Raw genomic sequence first — 21,345 nt, 5'->3', positions numbered from 1 at the left:
CCAGATGCTTAGTTGGAAGGCTTGGTTTCCATGACAACAGACCAGGAGGTGATAGAACTAGCGCCCCCCCCCCACACACACCACTACCACCCCCATTCCGCGCGGAGGAAGCCCAAAGACAGCCCTCGGGCTCAGCGGTTGGGTAGGACTCGCTGACCCTCCACATAATCCTAGTGGTCTATGATTCTGTCCTAACGCCCCTCCGGGTTCCCCCTCCCCCTCTTTCCTGCAGCTTCTGAGGCTGCGGCCACCTCGGAATTCGCTGTGCTGGGAGGAGGCTGGCGGAAGGGGTGGGGAGATGGGAGGGCGAGAGTGAATGGAGAAACACCGAGAGCAAAGAGGGAGGGCAAGCTGGATTTTCGGTCCATCTCATTTCCTGCTCGCCTTTTTAGCCCCCCTGACCCCCTCGAGAAAAGGATGCGTCCTCCAATTTGTTTGTCTTTGCTGGTAAGAGGTGAGAGGGAAAGCAAGTTCCAGGTGGGAAAATACCGCAGGGAAGAATCTCCGCCCCCGCCCTCCGCATTTCCTCCCACTCCCGCGGTGTTCCCAAAACCTCTAGGCTGCAGGGGTAGAGGGAGTGCGACAAAGAGTTAATTTTGGCGGGGAAGGGGCGGGCGAACTAAGCTAACGTCCCCCGCGCCCTCCCAGAGCTGTTTGCCCGGCGCCAACCCTCCCCCGCCCGCGCCGGTTCGCCTCTTCTGCCTGGAGACTGGCGCTTAGAACCTGACCTAGCGGAGGCAGCCGCCAGCATACAGCCAACTGCACACGGACACACCGCACTCAGACTCCCCACCCCCACGACGGATCCCCAAGTCCACACACACCACGGCAGACAGATCTACAAGCACAACGACAGTCCATCGCAGGCAGACACGACGGTACCCAAGCATGCACAGCCATATTGGACAGCCCAACACCGACTCGGGAGGCAACACACACGCTCCCACTCCCACACTCCCTCCCTTCAGAAACAGATTTAGACCCTCTATGAGAAAACAAAATAAACAAGATGCAAACACTCGTCTCCCAATTCCGCTCTTCCAGCTTTACACCTCTCAGCTCATCACTTCACGCGTGCCAGGAGCTCCGTCTCTTAAACAGAAACGTTCACTCTTTCAGAAGAAACCTTTTTATTATTTTTTCGAAGAAAAAAAGCCATATAAATATTAGAGTATAAAACTTGCGTGAGATACAGGAAGAGGGTGGGTAGGAGCTACGTGACTATGCGAAAGAGAAGCGCTTATAGAAGGAGTCAGTACGGGGGAGGGAGTCGCCGCAGCGCGTGGACACAGCACAAAACACAGCACGGGCCGCCGCAGGCAGATTCAAGGACAGACGGCTGCGCGCAGCCCACCGCCCGCTGCCCACTCGCCATCACGTAAAAGCACACCGCACTACATACACTATTGGCTATTCTACACCAGCCGAGGGAGGGGGCTCTACACTACTTTTAAGGGCTGGGGTGGGGTTCTCTGGCAGCCCGGCTGGATGAACCTGACCGCGGGGCAGAAGTGGGTGGGCAGAGGAAGGTCTTTGCTCAAGGAGGCACTGGGGGACTTTAACCAGGCTCTGGCCACTAAGGGGTGGGCTGAGGGCCTGGACAGTGGCCTTCACAGAGAAGAAATGGCACCTGGCAAGATGAAGGACCTACGTTTTGAGTAGTACAGGGACCCTGTAGAAAAGCCCCGCCTATCTACTTGGTTCCTGCTGTAGTTCTTTGCCTCCCAACCCAGGAACTAAGAATGGCCTTGCTGGGCTTCCCTTCCTATCAGGGTTCCACAGTGGCTCCTCTGGAGTACCCAGCACCCACAGAGGCCCCTCTGACCTCTCCAGGGGACCTACTCCTAAACCCAATCAGAGCTTCCTTAAACTGAAATGCCCATTTAAATTCATTGGTCCTGATAGCTCAGCCCAAAGCCGCCCGGGCTGAACCCTATATGCGGGGGCCTAAGGGTCCAACCGGGTGCTTAGTTTATGGCTGGAATTTGGAGATCTGGCCAGTATTCTGGGGACATACAGAGCCTCCTTTATGACCCTGTAAACTGATGGGCCAAGCTTTGTCCATCCTCTCCCCATCCATATACACAAACTTCCCTTCTTTAGCTTACCACCCCCTACTGTCTCAGAACATGCAATGGAGTCTCTTGTTTGAGGAGAGGTGGGGAAAAATCACAGCATGCAGTGGGAACATCAAACAATGAAAAACAAAACAAAAGACTGGTCCCCAGGGCCTCAGGAAGAGGCTTGGTAGCAAAATGCCTTCCCTAAATCTGGCAAGCATCATCAGTACCACAGGGATGCTGACAGTATGGTGTCCCCCAAAACTTGAACATTGGTCTTAGGATCTAGAGAGGTAAAAGGACTCTCACAATACCATGCTTTGGGGGAAGATTGAGAACTGAAGGAGAGACCAAGAGGTCATGATGCCTTCCCAACTCTACAGAACTATGACCCTTCTTAGATCATGTGGTACCTCAATACCCCAACCACCTTACTCAAGAGAGGAACTTTGAAGGAGCAGGATGAGGTGGGGTAGAGGGAAGCAGGGGATGGATGGGCCTGACTGATTTGGAAGATGGAGGAGTCCAGCTTACAGAAAGGGTGTGTGACAATGGTTCTTGGTGTCTACACTAACCCCATTACCCCCATGGGTACAGCAAATTGATTGGATGGGGGTTCCCCGCAGAACTCCCTTTGCATATTCAACCCCTTGGGGGCAGAGAGAGGGGGTATTAACTGGGCACTTGTTTCTGTTTCCCAAGGGGAGCATGGCCTTAGCCCCTACCAGTATCCTGGGGGTGAGCCCTGAAATTCTGAGATCTGGGTACAGGTAAGGAGAAGCTGGGTTGGTTGGGGAAGGAGGCTGTCCTATAAGGCTCTAGGCCTGGCCTCCACGTTACTTCTTCTCCTTCTTGCCCGACTTCTTCTTGTTTCCATTGCCACCTGCTGGGGTCTTGCCATCCCTCTTGCCAGGTGCATTGGTGAGTGTGGCATTGCTGCCAGGGATGTAGACGTTCTGGCGGTAGTCGGGCACATGCTGCAGGGTGAACTGGGGTCCATAGCGGGCACTCAAGCCCATGGTGCCAGCACCTCCTCCCAGGGTGGAGCTCCCATCAGCAGCTTCTGCAGAGAGAAGAAGGTCAGATCATCAGATGAGGGCAGTGACTCTCGTCCTACAAGCAGTTACTCAATGCCTTCAAAAATACCCACTGGGAATACACCACGTAGTCTAGATCCACAAGGAGTTGAAGGTACAGATTAAGAGTGAGAAAGCCTAGGTTTGATTCCCAACTATTTTTCTTACTGTAATCCTGGTAAGTCGATCTAAACTCCCTGTGTTGCCTCAATTTTCTGATCTGCAAAATGGGGGTAATAGTATCCATCTGTTCTGGTTTGGATGAAATCTAAAACTAGAAAACATACATAAAGTACCTAGAATGGTGCCTGGTGCTTGGCCAGTGCTCAGAATATATTAGATTTCCCTCAGGGATAAGACCCTTGGCTCCCAAATCCTTGCCCTAGCTAGCCCTTCTCCAGGGAACATCTAGCTTCCACATTAGACCATGATTGGCATATAATCCTTTTCTTCTCCAACCATGCCCAGCACAGAGTAGTGAATCAGAAGTTCTATTATCGGGAGGAGGGACTCTTCTAAACATTCATGTCTTGGAAGCATTTGACGGCCTACTCTGTGTCAAGCGCTTTGTTCCATGTTTCACATGCAGCCTCAACCCAACACCCAATGAGATATATGGGATTATCCTCATTTTACAGGTGAGGGTTGCACCAAGGCTGAGAGAAGCCCAACTACCTGACCCCAAAACTTGGTCTAAGTGTATCTAAGCATATGCTGCAGGGTACAGCTACTCCCTCCACCACTGCCACCAGCTAGGATCTTATCCCTGCTCTGAGAGCAAAGGAGGTGAGAGGAGAAAATAGGGATGAATCATGCACTAGTGAAGCCAGATTTAAAGTTAGGTAGTTAGTGTAGTTAGGTAAATCGGGTCTAATACCGAGTGAAATCTAAGATGGAGGACATGCTGGGAATGACTCAGGGAAAACAGGACAACTCATGGAATGTTAATGAAGTCCCAAAGAGGCCCTAGGCCAAAGTCCACCTGGAAGAAGTATTAACGAATAGCCCCCAGCAGATTTGAAGATAGCCCATCACAAAGAAGTGATAATGAAGTCCTTCCTGCTCAGACTACTCTTTGGCCCACCTGTGTCCCACCCCTCAGGCCTTCCAACCTACATTCCACACTGAAAGAACTATAAAAAGGGGGAAACAACCGCACTTCCACGGATTCCACCTCTTGGGTCCCCTTCTTCCTCCGGGAGAAGTCTTTTCTGCTGTCCTTTAATAAATTTCTAATTTCTACTCTGACCTTGCCTGGGCGTGATCGGGGAGCAAGAACTCGTCACCGGTCAACAGCGGTAACACCAGGAGACTGAGAAGATGACGGCTTGGGGGACCACCTTAGGTATAGCAAAGATAGATAGAGGCTCAAAATGTCTAAGCTAAATGACATCTGGAAGTGCAGCCAGCCCAACTGTTTGCTGCACAAAAGAAGAAACTGATGTCCCTAGCTCAGCATCTCAGAATCTGCATGGTAACAGGAGCTCCAGGTGACTTGTAGGTACTTTAAGGTTAAAGCACATTAATAACTATCATAGGGTTTTTATGAGGATTAAATGAGATAGTGCTTCATCTAAGCTTCATCCAATGCCCAGGATAAGTGCTTAATAAATGTTAGTCACTGCTGTTGTCATACCATCATTGTTTCACCCATCTACACTATTACTCTCTTTGGCTGGGTGGAGGGTGATGAAGGGAAACAGGAATTTTACTCTTTGGGCTCACTGCTGGAAGACCCCGAATCCTCTGTGGCAGAGGAAGAGTTAAAAACCCAGGAATGAACCGAAAGTCTATCAGGAAAGAAGGGAAATCTGCACAAGTTGGAGAAATGGGGGGTGGGGGGTAGGAAGGGAAGCTTGTTAAGATAGATATTGAAGGATGGGGAAAGAGGATTTGAGTAAGGTGGGAGAGGACAACTGGAATTGAAGAGAGAACCATAAAAACCTACCATCATTTGTCTGGTAGACAGAGAAGGAAATATTAAACAAAACTAATAAATTCAGAGCTGTCAAAAACAAAAAAACAAAAAACCCAGGAATGCCCAGCCGGGCTGCCTGGAGAACTTGCCTCCCAAACTCCCTCGGCCCCCACCCTAGACCCTGGAAGCCTGAGAGAGTGACTAAAGCCGGAGAGGCTGAGTAATCCTCGGATACCAACCAGGGATTGAGAAACAGGAAATGTTTTTCAATGCCGGGGGAAAGGGGGCAGGCATAAGAGGAGGAAGAACAGAGATGAGTCTCGGTCTTTCTGCCCTCCAGGCCCATGACTGGGTTTCTGCAGCCTCCATTTCAAGTTCTAAATCCCTGGAGCTGAGGGCCTTCTGGGGGCAGGGACAAGGCTGGGTGGGAAAGAGCAGCTGCGGGCTTCCTTCTCTCCTTCCCCACCGGCCCCCTCCCCCAGCCCTTTCATAGGGCTGACATTTCCCTGTTTTCCCTAATTAACTCCAGGAGGGAACTGAGTCCCCAGACGCCTGCCCCCTCCCCTCCAGCCACCAGCCCCCAGCCACTTCTAACCTCCTCCAGAATGGAAGGTGGGGGGAAGGGCCCAGATCCAGCTTCAAAGAACCAAGATTCCAGAGTGATTTAAGGATAGAAGGAAGGGGAGACCCAGGAGGTGCCAGAGAGCAAAAAGAGAGAGTGTTTCATCTGCACTGTCCACAGAAGAAAAAGAGGAAGAAATGCAGAGAAACAGGGATAAAGGAGGCAGAACAGAAAGAGAAAAGGCACTTCACAGACTCTGTGTGCACCCAAGATCTCTGAGAAGTATCCAGAATGGTGAAAATGACAGAGCACGCTCCTGCCCACCTTGTGGGGAAAGGAGATGGGGAATCCAACATGTATGAGACAGAGACCGACACTGGAGTTCTGTCTGGTCAGCTCTGAGGCGAGGAGCTGCTGATCTTAGCTCAGGCCTGTTTGCTCATCTATAATCTGAGGGAAAGAAGTTGCATTGCCAACTTTTACCTTCTATATAATCAGTTCTCCTAAACTGTCTCTACAGCCTTCCCCCAACTCCCAGACCCACACTGGGCAAGGACCAGGATTTTCTCTTAGTCTAAGAAGACAGAGACTTACAAAAGCAGCAAGAAAGAACGTGGCCTGAGGAGGGGTGACTGATGCTGACTTCTCTCCTGTGCTAGCCCCACCACTGCCCAGTTACCATCCTCTGACCCCACCCAGCCCAGGGCTGAGGCAAAGACTCACAGTAGCCAGAGGCCTGAGGAAGCTGCATCTGAGCTGGTGAAGCTGCCAACTGCAGCCTCCTTTGGAACACACATGCCCCAAGGATCCCCCCACTCCTCTCTTTCTGTCTGTCTGTCTGTCTGTCTGTCTCTCTCTCTCTCTCTTTCTCTCTCTCTCTCTCTCTCACTGACCCTCAGCAGCCCCACAAGCCTGGCTGGGCTGGGCTCCAGGAACCTCTCTGGTTCTGGGGCCAAGAAGTGGGTGTGAAAGTGAGAGCGCTTGACCCTGCACCTCCCTCCTAGGTCCATTCCCCAGGGCCCAAGGGCAGCCTTGGGTCAGGACCTATGTGGCTTAGAAGAGGTGGAGTCCTGACAGAGGAGCGTGCACTGCTATGGCCCTGCTCCAGGGAGAACTTCTGGGAGGGTTTTGGGCCATAAATACTGTTTCCATTTCTGTTTTTAACATCTGGATTTAGGCTAAAAAGCCAACTCTCTGGTCTTAGGGCTCAAGGCCACAACAGCTAAATAGACCAGTTTACTTCCCTCAGGGGCTGGACTTGGCATCTCCCCAGAGCTGCCTGCCTCTTTCATACTCAACAGCTGGCCTCTCTAGGATTAAGGCCCATCAGACCAGGGAAAGCTCTACCCCAGGGGGCTGGCAGCCCCTACCACCTCTTCCTTCCTAGTCCTTTCATCAGCCACAGGCCCGACCCTACTTAACCTCACAGACATCTAGAGTAGGGTTGCCAGAGAACAAAAATGTCCAGTTATACTTGAATTTCAGATAAACAATGAGTAATTTTTTTAGTAGTCCATCTGATGCAACATTTGAGATAAACTTATGCTAAAATAGCACTTGTTGTTCACCTGAAATTCAAATTTAATTGGCCATCTTTATTTTTAAAAATATTTATTTGGGGGCTGGGGTTGTGGTTCAGCAGTACAGCGCTCGCCTAGCACGTGAGAGGCCCTGGGTTCGGTCCTCAGCACCACATAAAAATAAATAAACAAAATAAAGTTAAAAAAATTATTTTTTAGTTGTAGTTGGACACAATACCTTTATTTAATTATTTATTTATTTTTATGTGGTGCTGAGGATCGAACCCAGGGTCTTGCATGTGCTAGGCGAGCACTCTGCTACTGAGCCACAATCCCAGCCCCTTAACTGGACATCTTTTATTTTACAACTCTAATCTGGGAGAATAATGCAGGGCATAAGGAGGAGTTCAGCCTCTAGACATAACCAGCTAAAAGAAACTGAGGCTGGATCTAAAGGCAGAAAGTCAAAGTCACTGTCATAGAAAGAGAATGAGCTTGGGAGTAGAGCTGGGTTAGAATCATAGCTGTGATCATAACTGTGCAGCTCAAAACAGGAGGCCCCCCTCCCCCCCACTCCCAGAAGAGTGACATCTCACACCCCTCCTCTGTCAAATGTAAATCATCAGGTCTGCCTTGAAGGGGCTGGTCAGGCGATTAATTGACATGAGGCACTTTGAGTTTAGTATGTGCCCTGGACCATGGTAGAGATATTATGGTTTCTCCTGGTTCTCTGCCCACCTATCCTCCAGATGTGCTGGAAGGCAGGACATAAGCCAGTGCCTTAACCCTCGTGGGCCCACATTTGCTGCTACAGAAGCCAGCCGTTAGTAATAGGCATTCCTCTAATACTGTTTTTTTTCCCTATAATGGGCCACTAAAGTTAATATTTAATCAATGGTAACCACTATGTATTCTAAGGACTCTGCCAATCCTGTGCTGAGGGCCTCCCTTATATTTGGCCCTCACAACACCACAATTATTAATATTTTGCCCATTTCATAATAAGTGGAACTGAGGCCCAGAAGGATTTACCCAAGGACTCACAGCTAAGTGGTGGCACCAGGGTTTGAATCCAAACTGACCTGCTTCCAAAGTCTGTGCTCTTAATAACTAATGATATTATTCTACTTCCCTTGCTCAGGACCCTTGTGGTTTTTCAGGGACAGCTACCATTGACTGAGTCTCTTTTACATGTGAGGCTCTTTGTTAGCTTTGTGGGAAAATCCTAGTCCTGATCTAAAGGTGGGGGCAGCAAGAAAAAAGGAGTCTTTTTCTCTCTTCTGGGAATATCCACACCCACTGTCACTGATGGAGGGTTTGCATATGCCAGGTCCAGTCCTCTACATTTTAATCTTCACAATAACCCTTTGGAATTACTGTCCCAATTTTTCTTGGCTGAGGAAACTGAAATTTAGACAGATCAAGCAAACTGATCAAAGTCACAAGGATGGTATGTGGCAGAGCTAGGACTTGACCTAGGCTATCCCCGTCCAGAGTTAGGCCCACATCTCCTCAATGGATTGTTATAACTTGTTTACTCCAGGCACCCAGAACTCCCAACCCCTCTGCTGGTTCTTTAACCTGGAATCAGGTTCTTTCTGACCAGCTGCAAGACCTGGAAAAACCACACAGAATGATATCCAGTCTCCATCCATGGTGGCTGTGGGAGTCACCTCCAAGCCCCACATTTCCCAACCCACCATACACATTGGCACCACTTACCGCTGGCGGAGGCCAAGATCATGGCTTGCAGCATCTCTGTGTCAAATTGGTTGTTGGGCCAGGTGCCAGTTTCATCACCATTTTGGGAGCTGGGGAGAAAGTGGGATGGTGAGCAGTGTCCCCAGCCTGCCCCATTCATGCCCCTCCTGGCCTGTTCCCAGGGTTCCCAAATGTAGTATCCTATCCCCAATCCATGCCCAAGACCTGCTCCTTTGAGTGAGGTAGGAAGTGCTTGTCCAGTCCTTCAGAAGCCAGATCCCCACAAGTCAGTCACCTAAACCAGCTTATCTATTGTCGCAGATGTAACTAATCAACTGCATCCCCTCTCATCCTTCATGAAAGGACACTGTTTACTGTCAGAGCAAGGAACACCAGACCCTCTTGGGAGGACAGAGAAAGAGGGAATGGGACAGGATGTCCCAGAGCTAAGAAAGGGGTAGGAAAGAAAACCTAGGGGAGATGCAGGAGGCCTCAGGAGACCCTGGAGCAGGGAGAGAGACATTCTGAAAACTCAAATAAGGTTGCTTCAATGACTTCCTAAGTTCTCAGAATAAAATCCAAGGGCATATAAGAACTTGTCTCTTAAATTTCACGAGAACACCCACCTCCTGCTCTATTCTCTAACACTCTATCATCAAACCTTTTCTCTGGAACTTCCCTGTTCCTCAGGTTTCCACTTGCTGCAAATCCATGGGCAGACGCTAATTCCTAGAGTGCCAGCTCACACCCTTTGCCTTGGTAATATGAATAAAATGTACCTGAGGGGAATCCCTAAACCCTGGTTGGGCCAGAGCCTGCTCTGAGGTAGCACAGTCACCCTATTGCACCCAGTCAGAGGTGCACTCTACCACAGTGACCTCAGCGAGGTGGGGACTGTGTCTGCCTGCTTCTTACTGAAACACATAACATGAAGCCTGGCATTTGGACCTAATTAGGACTCCTAGAGGCTCTGGATATTGAAAAAACATGAACATCCATAATTTTAAAAAACATTAACTATAAAAGAACCCTAAAGAATTCCAACATAATTTAGATTTCTCCCACAGTGATAATTTCCATCTTTTTTTAAAAATATATTTATTTTCAAGGATCAAATTATCTCAATTTGTGGGGGTGGTGGGATGGGGAAGCAGCCTAGCATACACATGCAGTCTGCCTGTTAGGTAACTATTGGCAGCATCTGGCACAGAGAAGCTCCTCAATAAACAGTTGTTGCCTGAATGAATCAATAGTAAAGAGGTCAGGGGACCTCATAGGGATAGATTCCTTTGAGGTAAAAAGAAGGTTCCTTATGGGAAGGGCTTCAGGGCAGACCTTAAAGCTATGAAAGTGAATGTGTAGAGGGAGGGGGGCGTTGATGCTCATGGTGGGGTGAGCACCACCAAGAACTTTACAGTGTTTGCAAGTTCTGTCCCTGCTTATAATTCCTCCTGATCGGGGACTCCCCATCCCCAAGTAGGTAAACTCAGTGTAAGGCTCAGACAGAGCACATAGCTTCTGTGTGTCAGTTCCAAGCCATCATAACAAACACAAGGTTAGAGTGGAGGGCAAAGCAGGAATCTCATTCCTCCCTTTCCAGAGTGGGAAGAGTTGAGTTCTGAAGAGTTGAATTCTATTTATTTTATTTGTCTCAACAAGTATTTATTCAACAACTATTACGGATGTTCCAGACACTGGGCTAGGTGCTCATGTGGTAGGCATGAGCATGAAAGAAATAGAACCTCTCTATGGTGCTCATGGTATACATTGAGAGGTTGATATTAAATGATCAAAAAATAATTTAATTGTAATCATGGCAGGTACAATGGAGGCAAAGAACAGGGGGCTACCAGAATATTTAAGGAGAATCCTGACCTAGTCAAGGTGAGGGAGCTCAGTTATTTTAGGCTTCTCCAAAGAAAAGATACCAAATTTAAATCTGAACAAATTATTCAGGTGACTTGTAGAAGGAATGATTGAGAAGCACCACTTGGTAATTGCTGATATAAAAACAGATTCAGGCAAGGATCATTAGGGAACACTAAAATATTAAAATTGGGTGAAGGGCTGCTGCACATCTCAAAGTACCATCCACAGATTACTTATTAATCACAAATATTTGAAAATATCTTTATAAAGCAGAGCACAGTGGTACTCTCCTGTAGTCCCAGCTACTCTGTAGTCTGGGACAGGAGGATTGCTTGAGCCCAAGAGTTCAAAGCTAGCCTAGGCAACAGAGAGACCATCTCAAAAAATAAAAATACATAAAAGTATCTTTATAATGGAGCGATCTGGGGACATGGCTTTCACCAAGTGGACAAACTTAGCATCACTAATAATGGGACAAACTGACATCAAAGGATGCCCAGCGTGATGCTGTAGGGAGCAGAACATCACCCATGAATACCCTACCAACACTGCTTAACCTGAATCTGACCACGAGAAAACAACCAGCAAATCCAGATTGTGGGGCATTTTAAAAGACAGTTGGCTGGATTTTTTTAAACTACCTATGTAATCCCAGTGGCTTGGGAGGCTGAGGCCGGGCAATCATAAATGGAAGGCCAGTCCAAGCAGCCCAGCAAGACCCCATCTCAAAATTAAGGAAAAAGTAGGGAGTGGGGATGTGGGTCATTGACAAAATGCCTCTGGGTTCCATCCCTAGTACCAGAAAGGAAGGCGGGGAGGGGTGAGGAAGAAAAAGCAAAAGAAGGGGGGAGGTTATTCTAATTTAAAAGAGAAGGACATGGCAACCAAATGCAATTCATGCTCCTTGAATGAATCCTGCATTTTAAAGAAAAGATAGAATAAAAGGACATATTGGAGTTGGGTGCAGTGGTGCACACCTATAATCCCAGCGGCTCAGGAAGCTGAGACAGGAGAATCACGAGTTCAAAGCCAGCTTCAGCAACGTGAGATGCTAATAAGCCACTCAATAAGTCTCTAAATAAAAACACAAAATAGGGCTGGGGATGTGGCTCAGTGGTTGAGTGCTCCTGAGTTCAGTCTCTGGGCCCCCCTACAAAAAGGACATATTGGAAATATTTATGAAAATCTGCTAGTAGACTGTGTATTATTGTATTAATGTTAAATTCCTCAAATGTGATGATTTCTTTGTGGCTTGTATAGGGGTTTTAGGAGATATATACTGAAGTATCAAATGTCATGATGCCTTCAACTTTTATATGGTTCAGAAAAAATAATGCATGTGTATGTGTGTCTGCATGTAGAAAGATAAAATAAAGGTGCAAAATTTTAACAGTTGATTAATCTAGGTAAAAAGAGTAAGGGTATTCTGATGTTCATCATACCATTCCTTCAACTTTTTGATAGGTTTGAGACATTTCAAAATTAACAAGTTGAAGGGTAAAAATAACTCACCTTAGGAGCGGTATAGTGTTGAGAGATAGAACTTTCCAGGCAGAGAGAGTAACCCTTCCTAAACCTCTGAGGAGCTTGGTGAAAGGAGCTTGATGAATTTAAAGGACTATGAAAGAGTCACTGTGGCTACCACAGGGGTATCAGTCCAAGGTGGCAGAGTGGACACTAAAGATTTTGGTCTCATCCTCAGAACTCTGGGAAGCTGCTAAGGTATTTAAAAGGGGATTTGCCATGATATAGGATTTATGTATTTATTTATTTGGTACCAGGGATTGAATCCAGAGGCATTCAACCACTGAGTCACATCCCCAGCCCTTTTTTCTGTTTTTGAGACAGGGTCTTGCTATCTTGCTTAGGCCTCACTAAGTTACTGAGGCTGGTTTTGAACTTGTGGTCCTCCTGCCTTAGCCTCCGGAGACACTGGGATTACAGGGGTGCCCCACTGCTCAGTGGGATCTATATATTTAAAAATCACTTTTGAAAGTAGCAAGTATGGAGTTTCTCCTGGAAGGACAGAAGCCCAGAGATGAGGTCTCAGCCACCTGTCTCCATGCAAATATAGCAGTCCTCACTTCTAGCTTGACTGAGCTCTCAGGCAGGGAACCCAAGTGAAGGGACCTATAATGGGCATTAATTGGAGAGAGCAGGGAAGGAAGGCAGCAGGGAGGGGAGTCTGGCTTAGAGGAGATGGCAGGGGTCAGACACCACAGGTTAGGAGGACCGTCCATGGTGTTGAGGGAATAAAGATGAGTAGAAGGGTGGCCTGGAACCATGGTGGGCTGGATCATAAGGAAGTTTCTTGGGAACTGGTTGAAGGCTAGAAGCCAAACAGGTGGCAGGCTACCAGATGTCTGATGCTAGACAAGAGATGAGCAGAAAGGGAGAGACTTCTTTTTTAGTCATTTAATGAGAGCTCTGTTTTCTGAGTACTGGGCCAACTAGATTATGTATTTATTATCTACTTCATCCTCAGAACCCTCCAGCAGATAAGAGTTATGATTATCCCTGTTTCTTGGCAGAAGAAATCAGGGTTCACATCCTTTCCAAATCACACAGCTAGAACCCAGAAAAATATACTTAGGTGAATTATATATTCATGCTTTTTGACTGAACAAATAAAAACCTTCAGAGAGGTACATATGAAAATGTCAAAGGTTGAATGATCAAATTGTCATTAAAAAAAAATAAAAGTAGACCTGATATGAGTGTAAAGCTGTGATCTTATATATAACAACAAACCAGGCTTCAAAACAAGGAAGCCCTGGAGCCCTAGCAGCAGATGTAGAGGTTTCTTTAAGAATTTGGGGAAAAGTTAAAAATAAAAAATGGAGAAGACTAACTACATTTGATTGATCATTTTCTAATCACCTGCTATGTGCCAAGGTCTGTGACAGGTCCTAGAATTTTGAGGTAAAAGATAGATACAGTTCTTGCCCTAAGGAGTTTGTATTCTGGTATGCTGGGGGAGGGATATGAGGGAGTATCTCATAGGCTGGACTATAATAAAATATTTCATGTATCATCCTCAAAAAAAGTGAGAAATCTGGGAAAGTTACCCTGACAAATAGTCTGGATTTAACTGTGTTTAAATCTAAATGCAGTACTGGGGTTGTGGCTCAGTGGTAGAGCACTTGTCTAGCACACAAGAAGCACTGGGTTCAATCCTCAGCACCACATACAAATAAAATAAATAAATAAATAAATAAATAAAGGTACTGTGTCTATCTACAACTAAAAAGAACAATATTTTTTAAAAATGTAAATGCATGTGTATTTTTTTAACATAGCATCTGAAAATACACATACTTGTCCATATGAGGGGCTATTATGCAACGATTAAATCACTTTGCAGAATTTTTATGGACATTGGGAAATTCTCCTGATATATTACAAAGAAGAAAAAAGGCTATAATAGTGGTACACAGAATGACTTAATTCCTTTTTTTTTTTTTTTTTTTTGGGACTGGGGATTAAACTCAGTAGCACTCCCTAGCTCTATTTTATATTTTATTTAGGAACAAGGTCTCACTGAGTTGCTTAGTGCCTTGCCTTTGCTGAGGCTGGCTTTGAACTCTCAGCCACCTGGGCCACTGGGATGGGCATGCACCACTGCACCCAGCTCTAGCCCTTTTTTATATTTTATTTAGAGACAGAGTCTACAATAAGTTGCTTAGGGCCTTCCTAAATTGCTGAGGCTGGCTTTGAACTCATGATCCTCCTGCTTCAGCTTCCCAAGCTGCTGGGATTACTGTGCTCGGCCCCTAATTACTATTTTAAAAAACAGTAAGAAAAGCTGGGTTCATGCTGGTAATCCTAGCAACTCAGGAGGCTGAGGCAGAAGGATGGCAAGTTTGAGGCCAGCCTCAAGTTGCAAGGCTCTTGAGGGACCTGGATTCAGTCCCAGTACCAAAAAAAAAAAAAAAAAAAAAAGGTAGGAAATATGCCAGCTGATTCGGAACAAAAGTTCTTAATATTCTCTAAGTGTCAACAAGTTTGTGATAATGGGACTTTCTAGAAAAAAATGGGTAATATCAGTAGAATCAGGAAAGAGGTTCAGGGGAGGCTTCTAGGAAGAGGTGACGGTTGAGATATGGCTATGAGAAGTACTGGGCAATTTGTGTTTTCTTCTACCCACCCACCCTGTCCAGGCCATACACTGGCCCTGAAGCAGAAGTACAAAATACATTGTGAAAAATATATTTAGGTGAATTATATATTTATGATTTTTGACTGCACAAATAAAAACCTTCAGAGAGGTTCATATGAAAATGTCAATGGTTGAATGACCAACTTATCATTAAAAAAAAGATATATACTACCATAGATATGAAAATTTGTGCTGTATATGTATAATAAAATTGTCATGCATTCTGCTGTCATTTTTTTAAAAAATCAATAAAAAAAGAAAGAAAGAAAGAAAGAGGAGAAACTTTCACATTGAAAGGGTTTAGGCATTAAGTGACATTCAACCAAATACAAATGTGATCTTAAAAATAGGCTGGGCATGGAGGAGCATGCCTATAATCCCAGCAGTTCAGGAGGCTGAGGCAGGAAGAGTTCAAAGCCAGCCTCAGCAAGTTAGCGGGGCCCTAAGCAACTCAGTGAGTCCCTGTCTCTAGATAAAATATTAAAAAGGGCTAGGGATGTGGCTCAGAGGTTAAGTGCCCCTGGGTTCAATCCTGGGCAACATACACACACACACACACACACACACACACACACACACATACACATACACAAAGACACAAATCATCTACTAAAGATAGTGAAGACACAGATTAAGTTATATGATGTCTAAGATCTGCTTCAAGGTTATCCAAAGTAGGTACTTGATGCAAGATAGGGCATTAATTAGAACTCAAGAGCAGTTTCATAGAGGTTCATCACAACATCTTTCCACTTTTGTATGTATTTAAAATTTTCCTTGTTATAAAAAGGTAGGGCCAGGCATGGTGGCACATGCCTGTAATCCCAGTGGCTTGGAGAATCAAACATTTGAAGCCAGCCTCCACCACTTAATGAGGCTGTAAGCAATCTAGTAAGACTCTGTCTCAAAATAAATAAATAAATAAAAAGGGCTAGGGATGGCTCAGTGGTTAAGCATCTTTTGATTCAATCCCTGATACCAAAAAAAAAAGGGGGGGGGGATTGCAGTTGTAGTTCAGTGGTAAAGAATTTTCCTAGCATGTATGTGTGGCTCTGAGTTCTATCCCTATTACTGTACCAAAAAATAAAGTTAGCAGTGGTTCTCTCTAGGTTATAAAATTATGGGTGGTTTCTCTTTAGATTTTTTTTCTATTTCTCATGTTCCTACAATGAGCATTTTTTTTAATGAGAAAAAAACAGTCTGATATTTGTTTGCTGACTGACTGCTCAATCTGAGAAAAAGCAGAAAAAATGTGTCTCAGAGGAGGAGGAATGGAAGGGGATTCAGAGTTGGGAAATGGTAGTGTGGAACCATCAGAAGAAAACAGAGTGGAGGGCAGTGGAATCCAAATAAGGACTTTCTCTGCCTTGCAGAGTTTGAGAACAGCTGAGATTATGGCTTGGAAGAGAGAGATGGTTTGCTGGTCTCAAAGCTTGGGACAACAGCTGTTGGGATCAGAAGCAAAGGTTGATCTGAGAAGGGATCATAGTGGGGAGGAGGAGCACCTAGCAAGCAAGGACTTCAGAACGAGAGTCCACTTTTGCCTAGACATTGTGACCTAGTGGTGGCTTGAACTTGAGTCAGGTTTATTGAAGAACTCTGACATTGGCTCTGTTCTGAACCTGGTGTGCCTGACCAGATGGGCTGAAGAGCAATGGGCAAGAAAGTAGAAAGGGGTTGGGGCAGAGAAGCAGTGGAGGGCTGAAACCATGGTTAGATTGTTCACTTTGGAGCTGAATCAGAAATGTTAGTCTCCACATCAGCAAGTTGACTCAGGAAGGGAGAGCTCCTAAGCCTTCTCCTCCATCTCCTCAAGAGCTTCCCCCATAGATCCCAGGCCACTGAGCTTCTCCTATGATGAGAAAGGACTTGAAGCAGAGGCAAGGTACTCAACCCAGAGGATATATGAGAGGCTTCTAGGTCCATCAGTGACTTCTGGTTCAGGGCCAGTGTATAGGCTGGGGGTAGGTAGAAGAAAACACAAATTGCCCAGTACTTCTCATTACCATATCTCAAACATCCTCTCTTCCTAAAAGCCTTCCCTGATCCTCTTTCCTGATTATACTGACATTACCCAGTTTTTTCTATAAAGTCCTATGATTTGTAACTAGATTTTTTGGGTGGGAGGGGTACTAGAGATTGAACCCAGGAGTACTTAACAATGGAGCCTCATCCCCAGCCTTTTTTTTTTAAGAGAGAGTGAGAGAGGAGAGAAAGAGAGAATTTTTTTTTTAATATTTATTTTTCAGTTCTTGGCGGACACAACATCTTTGTTGGTATGTGGTGCTGAGGATCAAACCGGGCCGCACGCATGCCAGGCGAGCGTGCTACCGCTTGAGCCACATCCCCAGCCCCCCAGCCATTTTTTTAAATCGAATTTCATCTTAATTTTTTTAAATTTGAGACAAGGTCTTGCTAAGTTCCTTAGGACCTTGCTAAATTGCTAAGGCTGGTCTTGAACTTGCAGTCCTCCTACTCAGTCTCTGGAGTCACTGGGATTACAGGCATGTGCCCTGCGCTCAGCTTGTAATAGATTTTTTTTTTTAATTTAGTGTGATTTATTGTCAATTTTCTCTCTTCTGCTGGCCTGAACATTTATGAATTCAAGGATAATGTCTGCTTGTTCACTCTTAGAGTCCAGTGTTAGCACAGGGCCTGAGTCAGAGTAAATGCTCAATTGATATTTGTTGAATGAATATGGGGAGGCTAGGCAAGTGGGGAGAAGGGAAATCACTGGGGTCAAGGGAAGGACAAGGGCAGGGCAAATCTTCCAGTTTGCACCATTCAGGGGGCCCTCTGGGAAATGCTTTGCATTCCTGGTGCTAGTGACAGGACTGTGCATGCCCAGGAACTGAAATCTGTGTTGCATGCCAAGGCCTCCTGTGTTCTTCTGGAAGTGAGGGCTTAGTTGGTGAGGAGAGGGGGAGAATGAAAGCACAGAAGCTCAGCATTTTAGCTTCTGGGAAAACATGGGCTGGGGAGGCAGCCCAAGCCCCAGCCTCATCTCCAGGGTTCTTTGGACAGATTCCTCTTAGCTCCAGGCTTCTACTGGGGAGGTCTGGCCCAGAGCCCATCCCCACTCCCCACAGACCACAAGAAGGTCTTTCTGCTAAAGTCCCCACCCCCAACCCACAGGGGGTTCCTGTCTCAGCAGGAATTCAGACCTGATTGAAATGAGCAGCTGGAGTAGGCTGGATGGGAGGGTGACTAGTGGGGAGCAGGGATCAAAGGCTCTTGTGTGTGAGGGGCAGGGAGAGGGGGTGCCGGAGTGTGCTGGCTTGCCCACAAGCATAAAGAAATGAGGCAGAGACAGAAGGGACTCATGAAAGAGAGACAGAGAAAGATAAAGAAAATGTAGCAGAGAAAGCAACCGGGAAGCAGAGAGGAAGAAGAGAGAAGTTGGGGGGGGGGCACGGACACAGAACAGAGAATAAAGTGGAAATCACGAGGGACAGGAACAAGGAGAGTGCTGATAGAAGAGCACAAGGTCACGAGGTCACTAGGCAATTGTGGGAGATGGAGACACAGAAAAGAGGTCAAGGACAAGTTTAGGAAGGCAGAGACAGAAAGGAGAAATAGAGACTGAACTTAAGGAAGGAGTCACATTTATTCTTTCCTTCTACATTTGTTGAACATTCCAACATGGCAGGCACAGAGTGCGAGGTAAAAATCAATCGGTGCAAGGAGACACATATGATAGGGTCCGAGATGTAGCAGTAAAGACAGAACTCGACATAAAGACCAGGAAAGGGAAAGCTAAGATTGGAGTTAGAGACTGAGGGGAGGACACAGAGATAAGAGACAGTGACAGAGAGAGAGACTTAAGAGGAGGCAGACACAAAATTCTCCCAGGCAAAGAGGGCACAATGAGTGGAACCCAGGGTGCAGCTGGAGGAGAACCTGGATGAGGGAGACCTGCCCGGGCTCGGCCCTAGGGTGGCTTTCCCTGCTCAGTCCCATCTCCAACTGTGCTGCCTCTACTTTCCCTCCCCCTGCCATCACTCTTCCTAGCAGGCTCTGGAGGAGGTTCTAAGTGCTGACAGCCTTCTCCTGTCCCCCCTCTTGACCCATGTTTCTCTGCCTAAACTCCAGGTCAGGATGGAGCCCAGCTCAACTCAGAGAAGAGGAATGCAGGTGATAGACAGGCATAAAACGCCTCCCTTCCATCCACAGGCGACTTTAAGACCATCCTTTGGTCCCTTGGAGCCCTCAGGAGATTGGAACATGTGCATGTGATGGGGAGAAGGGAGGGGTGAGTGTGCATTCAGCTTCCAAAATAGGGCAGGTGCCTCTCCCTTCCGGGTCTGTGTACCAGCCCCCAATACATCAAAACCTCGATGCTGAGAACTCGGAAGGAGGAAAGACACCATTTGTAGCAAATGCCAAGCCCTCCCCCATCTCCTCCCACGTCATCACTGAGAAAAATGCCGCAGAGAAGAGGGTGGGCTGGAGAATCAGTCACCTACCCGCTGGTGCCGGGTCTCTGGGCCTGAGAGAAACGCCAGTCCGTGTTGGGTGGGGCTTGCTGTGGAGAAAACAGAGGGAAAGAAGCTGAGTATCCATGAGCTGTCAGAATGTCACCAGAGTCCCTGGGGATGAGCTGGACGAGGAGGGGAGTGGGTAAGAGAAGGAAATGGGGTAAGATGGGGGAGGGGATGACACATTTCCAAAGACCACAAAAATACCCCAGGTCCCTCTCAGAGGTCCGAGGTACCAGAGATGAAATGACATTTTTATCTGTCACAGTGAGGAAGCTTTGATTTTTTTTTTTTAAAGCCTTCCTTTTTCCGTGTCTCCAGACTCAGGACTTTGGGGCCCAAATTCAAGGACTGAAAGTATCTTCTGTGGTACTGGAGGGAGCAGAGAAGGCTCCTAAAAGTGGCAAAAGAGGCTTTTAGATTAGAATCCCACCAGCCCTAGAATGAAGTTATCCAGCCCTTCAGCTGGGAACAAAGCATCCTCCGCAGCAAGATGGCTGCGGCTCTGGGTAACCCTTTTCATGCCAAGTTGTGCAGCGACACATTTAGAGCGACACCTCGTCCAGGCCCTTGGCTCTCAAGGATCTCTTCCCACAGCTAAATACATTATTAATTTAGGAGTCATGCCAGACAGGGCCTTTGCTAGGGATCCAAGCCCTGGGACACCTCTTGCCCTCAGAACTCCATGCCAGACAATGGCCTGTGACTGAGAAGAGAACAAGGCTTCTCTGTCTGGAACACAGAAAATGGCTGGGATGGAGCCCAGAGAGATCAAGCTCCCACAGCTTCCAAGCAATGCCAACTAAATCTGCAGGGCTCCCAGGGGGTTTGATCTGTAGCCATCTCCCACCTGGCTGAAGGTGTGGGTTCTTCTGTCAGCCACTTAACACCCAAGTCTCTCCCAGTCCTTCCAGGAGTATGTTATTCATTCCACCATTCATGGAGCCCTCCGAGAGCCATGTCCTCACTGGTTCTGGGAGGACATTACTGTGCCCACTACTGTGCCCACTGGTGTGCTCTCTGGGACAGGGTAATTAATTCTCACTCTGGTTCCCAGAAGCAGAGAGTGTGAGCATCTCAGATTACACTGGGGAGACCTAGAACTGCCAGTGATTCACACTCAAGTCTCATAGGCCACAGTGATGTGAGCAGAATCTAGAAATCTAATATCCTTAGTATATCAGGAGCCATGAGCACCATTCTGGGGCTTCCTTGAAGATGTCCAGCCCTTAGCCAATGTATTCTTAAGCACAGCAGAATCTACATGGAGTTGCAGGGATCATGATGGGAGGATAGGGAGCTGGATGAAACAGGAGGATGGCGGGTCTCCATTTGTTCAGTGAGGGCTACTGTGGATGAGGAAGCCCAAAGTCTTCCCTCCTCATGTAAGGCACTAAAAGGGAAAGAATAACACCCTTGCCCCATCCCAGTAGATGCCAACTGTCTTTTGTTCAGCATCCTAAGTTTCAAGTTCCAAACCAGTCAAAGCACACTCTGGAGTTAGACAGACCAAGGTTAGACTATCACTTGCTCTGAACTTGAGAAAGTCACATGACTTCCATGAAACTCAGTTACAAGATGAGGCTAAGAAACTATCCAGCAACAGTGAAGAGAAGAGCAAATGAATATCCTAGTTCTCCAATAAGGCGGGTAGTTAGCTTCTCTCAATCAGCTATCAGAAGCATCTAAAGTGTTGTTTTCAAACTATAATCCTGATTCAGGGTGGTGAATAGATATATTTTGAATAAAAACCTTCTGGGATTATGGAAATTTGTGTTTTTCACTATTATAGTTTCCTCACATATGAGGGGTACCCCTGCATCTGGTGGAAGCTACGGCTTTCCATCTGCCAGAGGAGAAAAGACTTGACAAGAATCTCAGATATTTTGGCCACCCCCAAGTCCCTGATCCTAGATGGCTGAGCACATCAGCACATCTTGGGCAGGAAGAGCCAAAAGCCTGTTTCTGAGCATCAAGAGCTGGGGAGCTCCAAGTTCCCACT

At 46.8% G+C, this 21,345-nt stretch overlaps 1 protein-coding gene and 1 long non-coding RNA gene across 24 annotated transcripts in view; one reads left to right on the top strand and one right to left on the bottom strand.

Moving 5' to 3' along the window:
* Positions 1 to 74: 74 nt before the first annotated feature.
* Positions 75 to 1,021, top strand: LOC144377171 (uncharacterized). The gene is made up of 2 exons (XR_013437856.1): positions 75 to 447; positions 649 to 1,021. It is a non-coding gene; the product is annotated as an uncharacterized LOC144377171 (long non-coding RNA).
* A 92-nt stretch (positions 1,022 to 1,113) lies between these two features.
* LOC101962283 (protocadherin gamma-C4) overlaps positions 1,114 to 21,345 on the bottom strand; it is a 147,214-nt gene continuing 126,982 nt past the window's right edge. For 22 of the 23 annotated variants that reach the window (XM_078046783.1, XM_078046820.1, XM_078046778.1 and 19 more), the window contains 3 exons: positions 19,332 to 19,390; positions 8,859 to 8,947; positions 1,114 to 3,123 (listed from right to left, as the gene is read on the bottom strand). In XM_078046783.1, coding sequence (XP_077902909.1) covers positions 2,897 to 3,123; positions 8,859 to 8,947; positions 19,332 to 19,390 — 375 coding nt within the window. In that variant the 3' untranslated portion in view covers positions 1,114 to 2,896. Of the gene's footprint in view, positions 3,124 to 8,858; positions 8,948 to 19,331; positions 19,391 to 19,776; positions 19,882 to 21,345 lie in introns of those variants that run through there. The other variant, XM_078046830.1, reaches the window with a different exon arrangement.

This window comes from Ictidomys tridecemlineatus, chromosome 1, assembly GCF_052094955.1.
Source record: "Ictidomys tridecemlineatus isolate mIctTri1 chromosome 1, mIctTri1.hap1, whole genome shotgun sequence".
Taxonomy (NCBI): domain Eukaryota; kingdom Metazoa; phylum Chordata; class Mammalia; order Rodentia; family Sciuridae; genus Ictidomys; species Ictidomys tridecemlineatus.
This window is presented reverse-complemented; position numbering and strand designations above follow the sequence as displayed.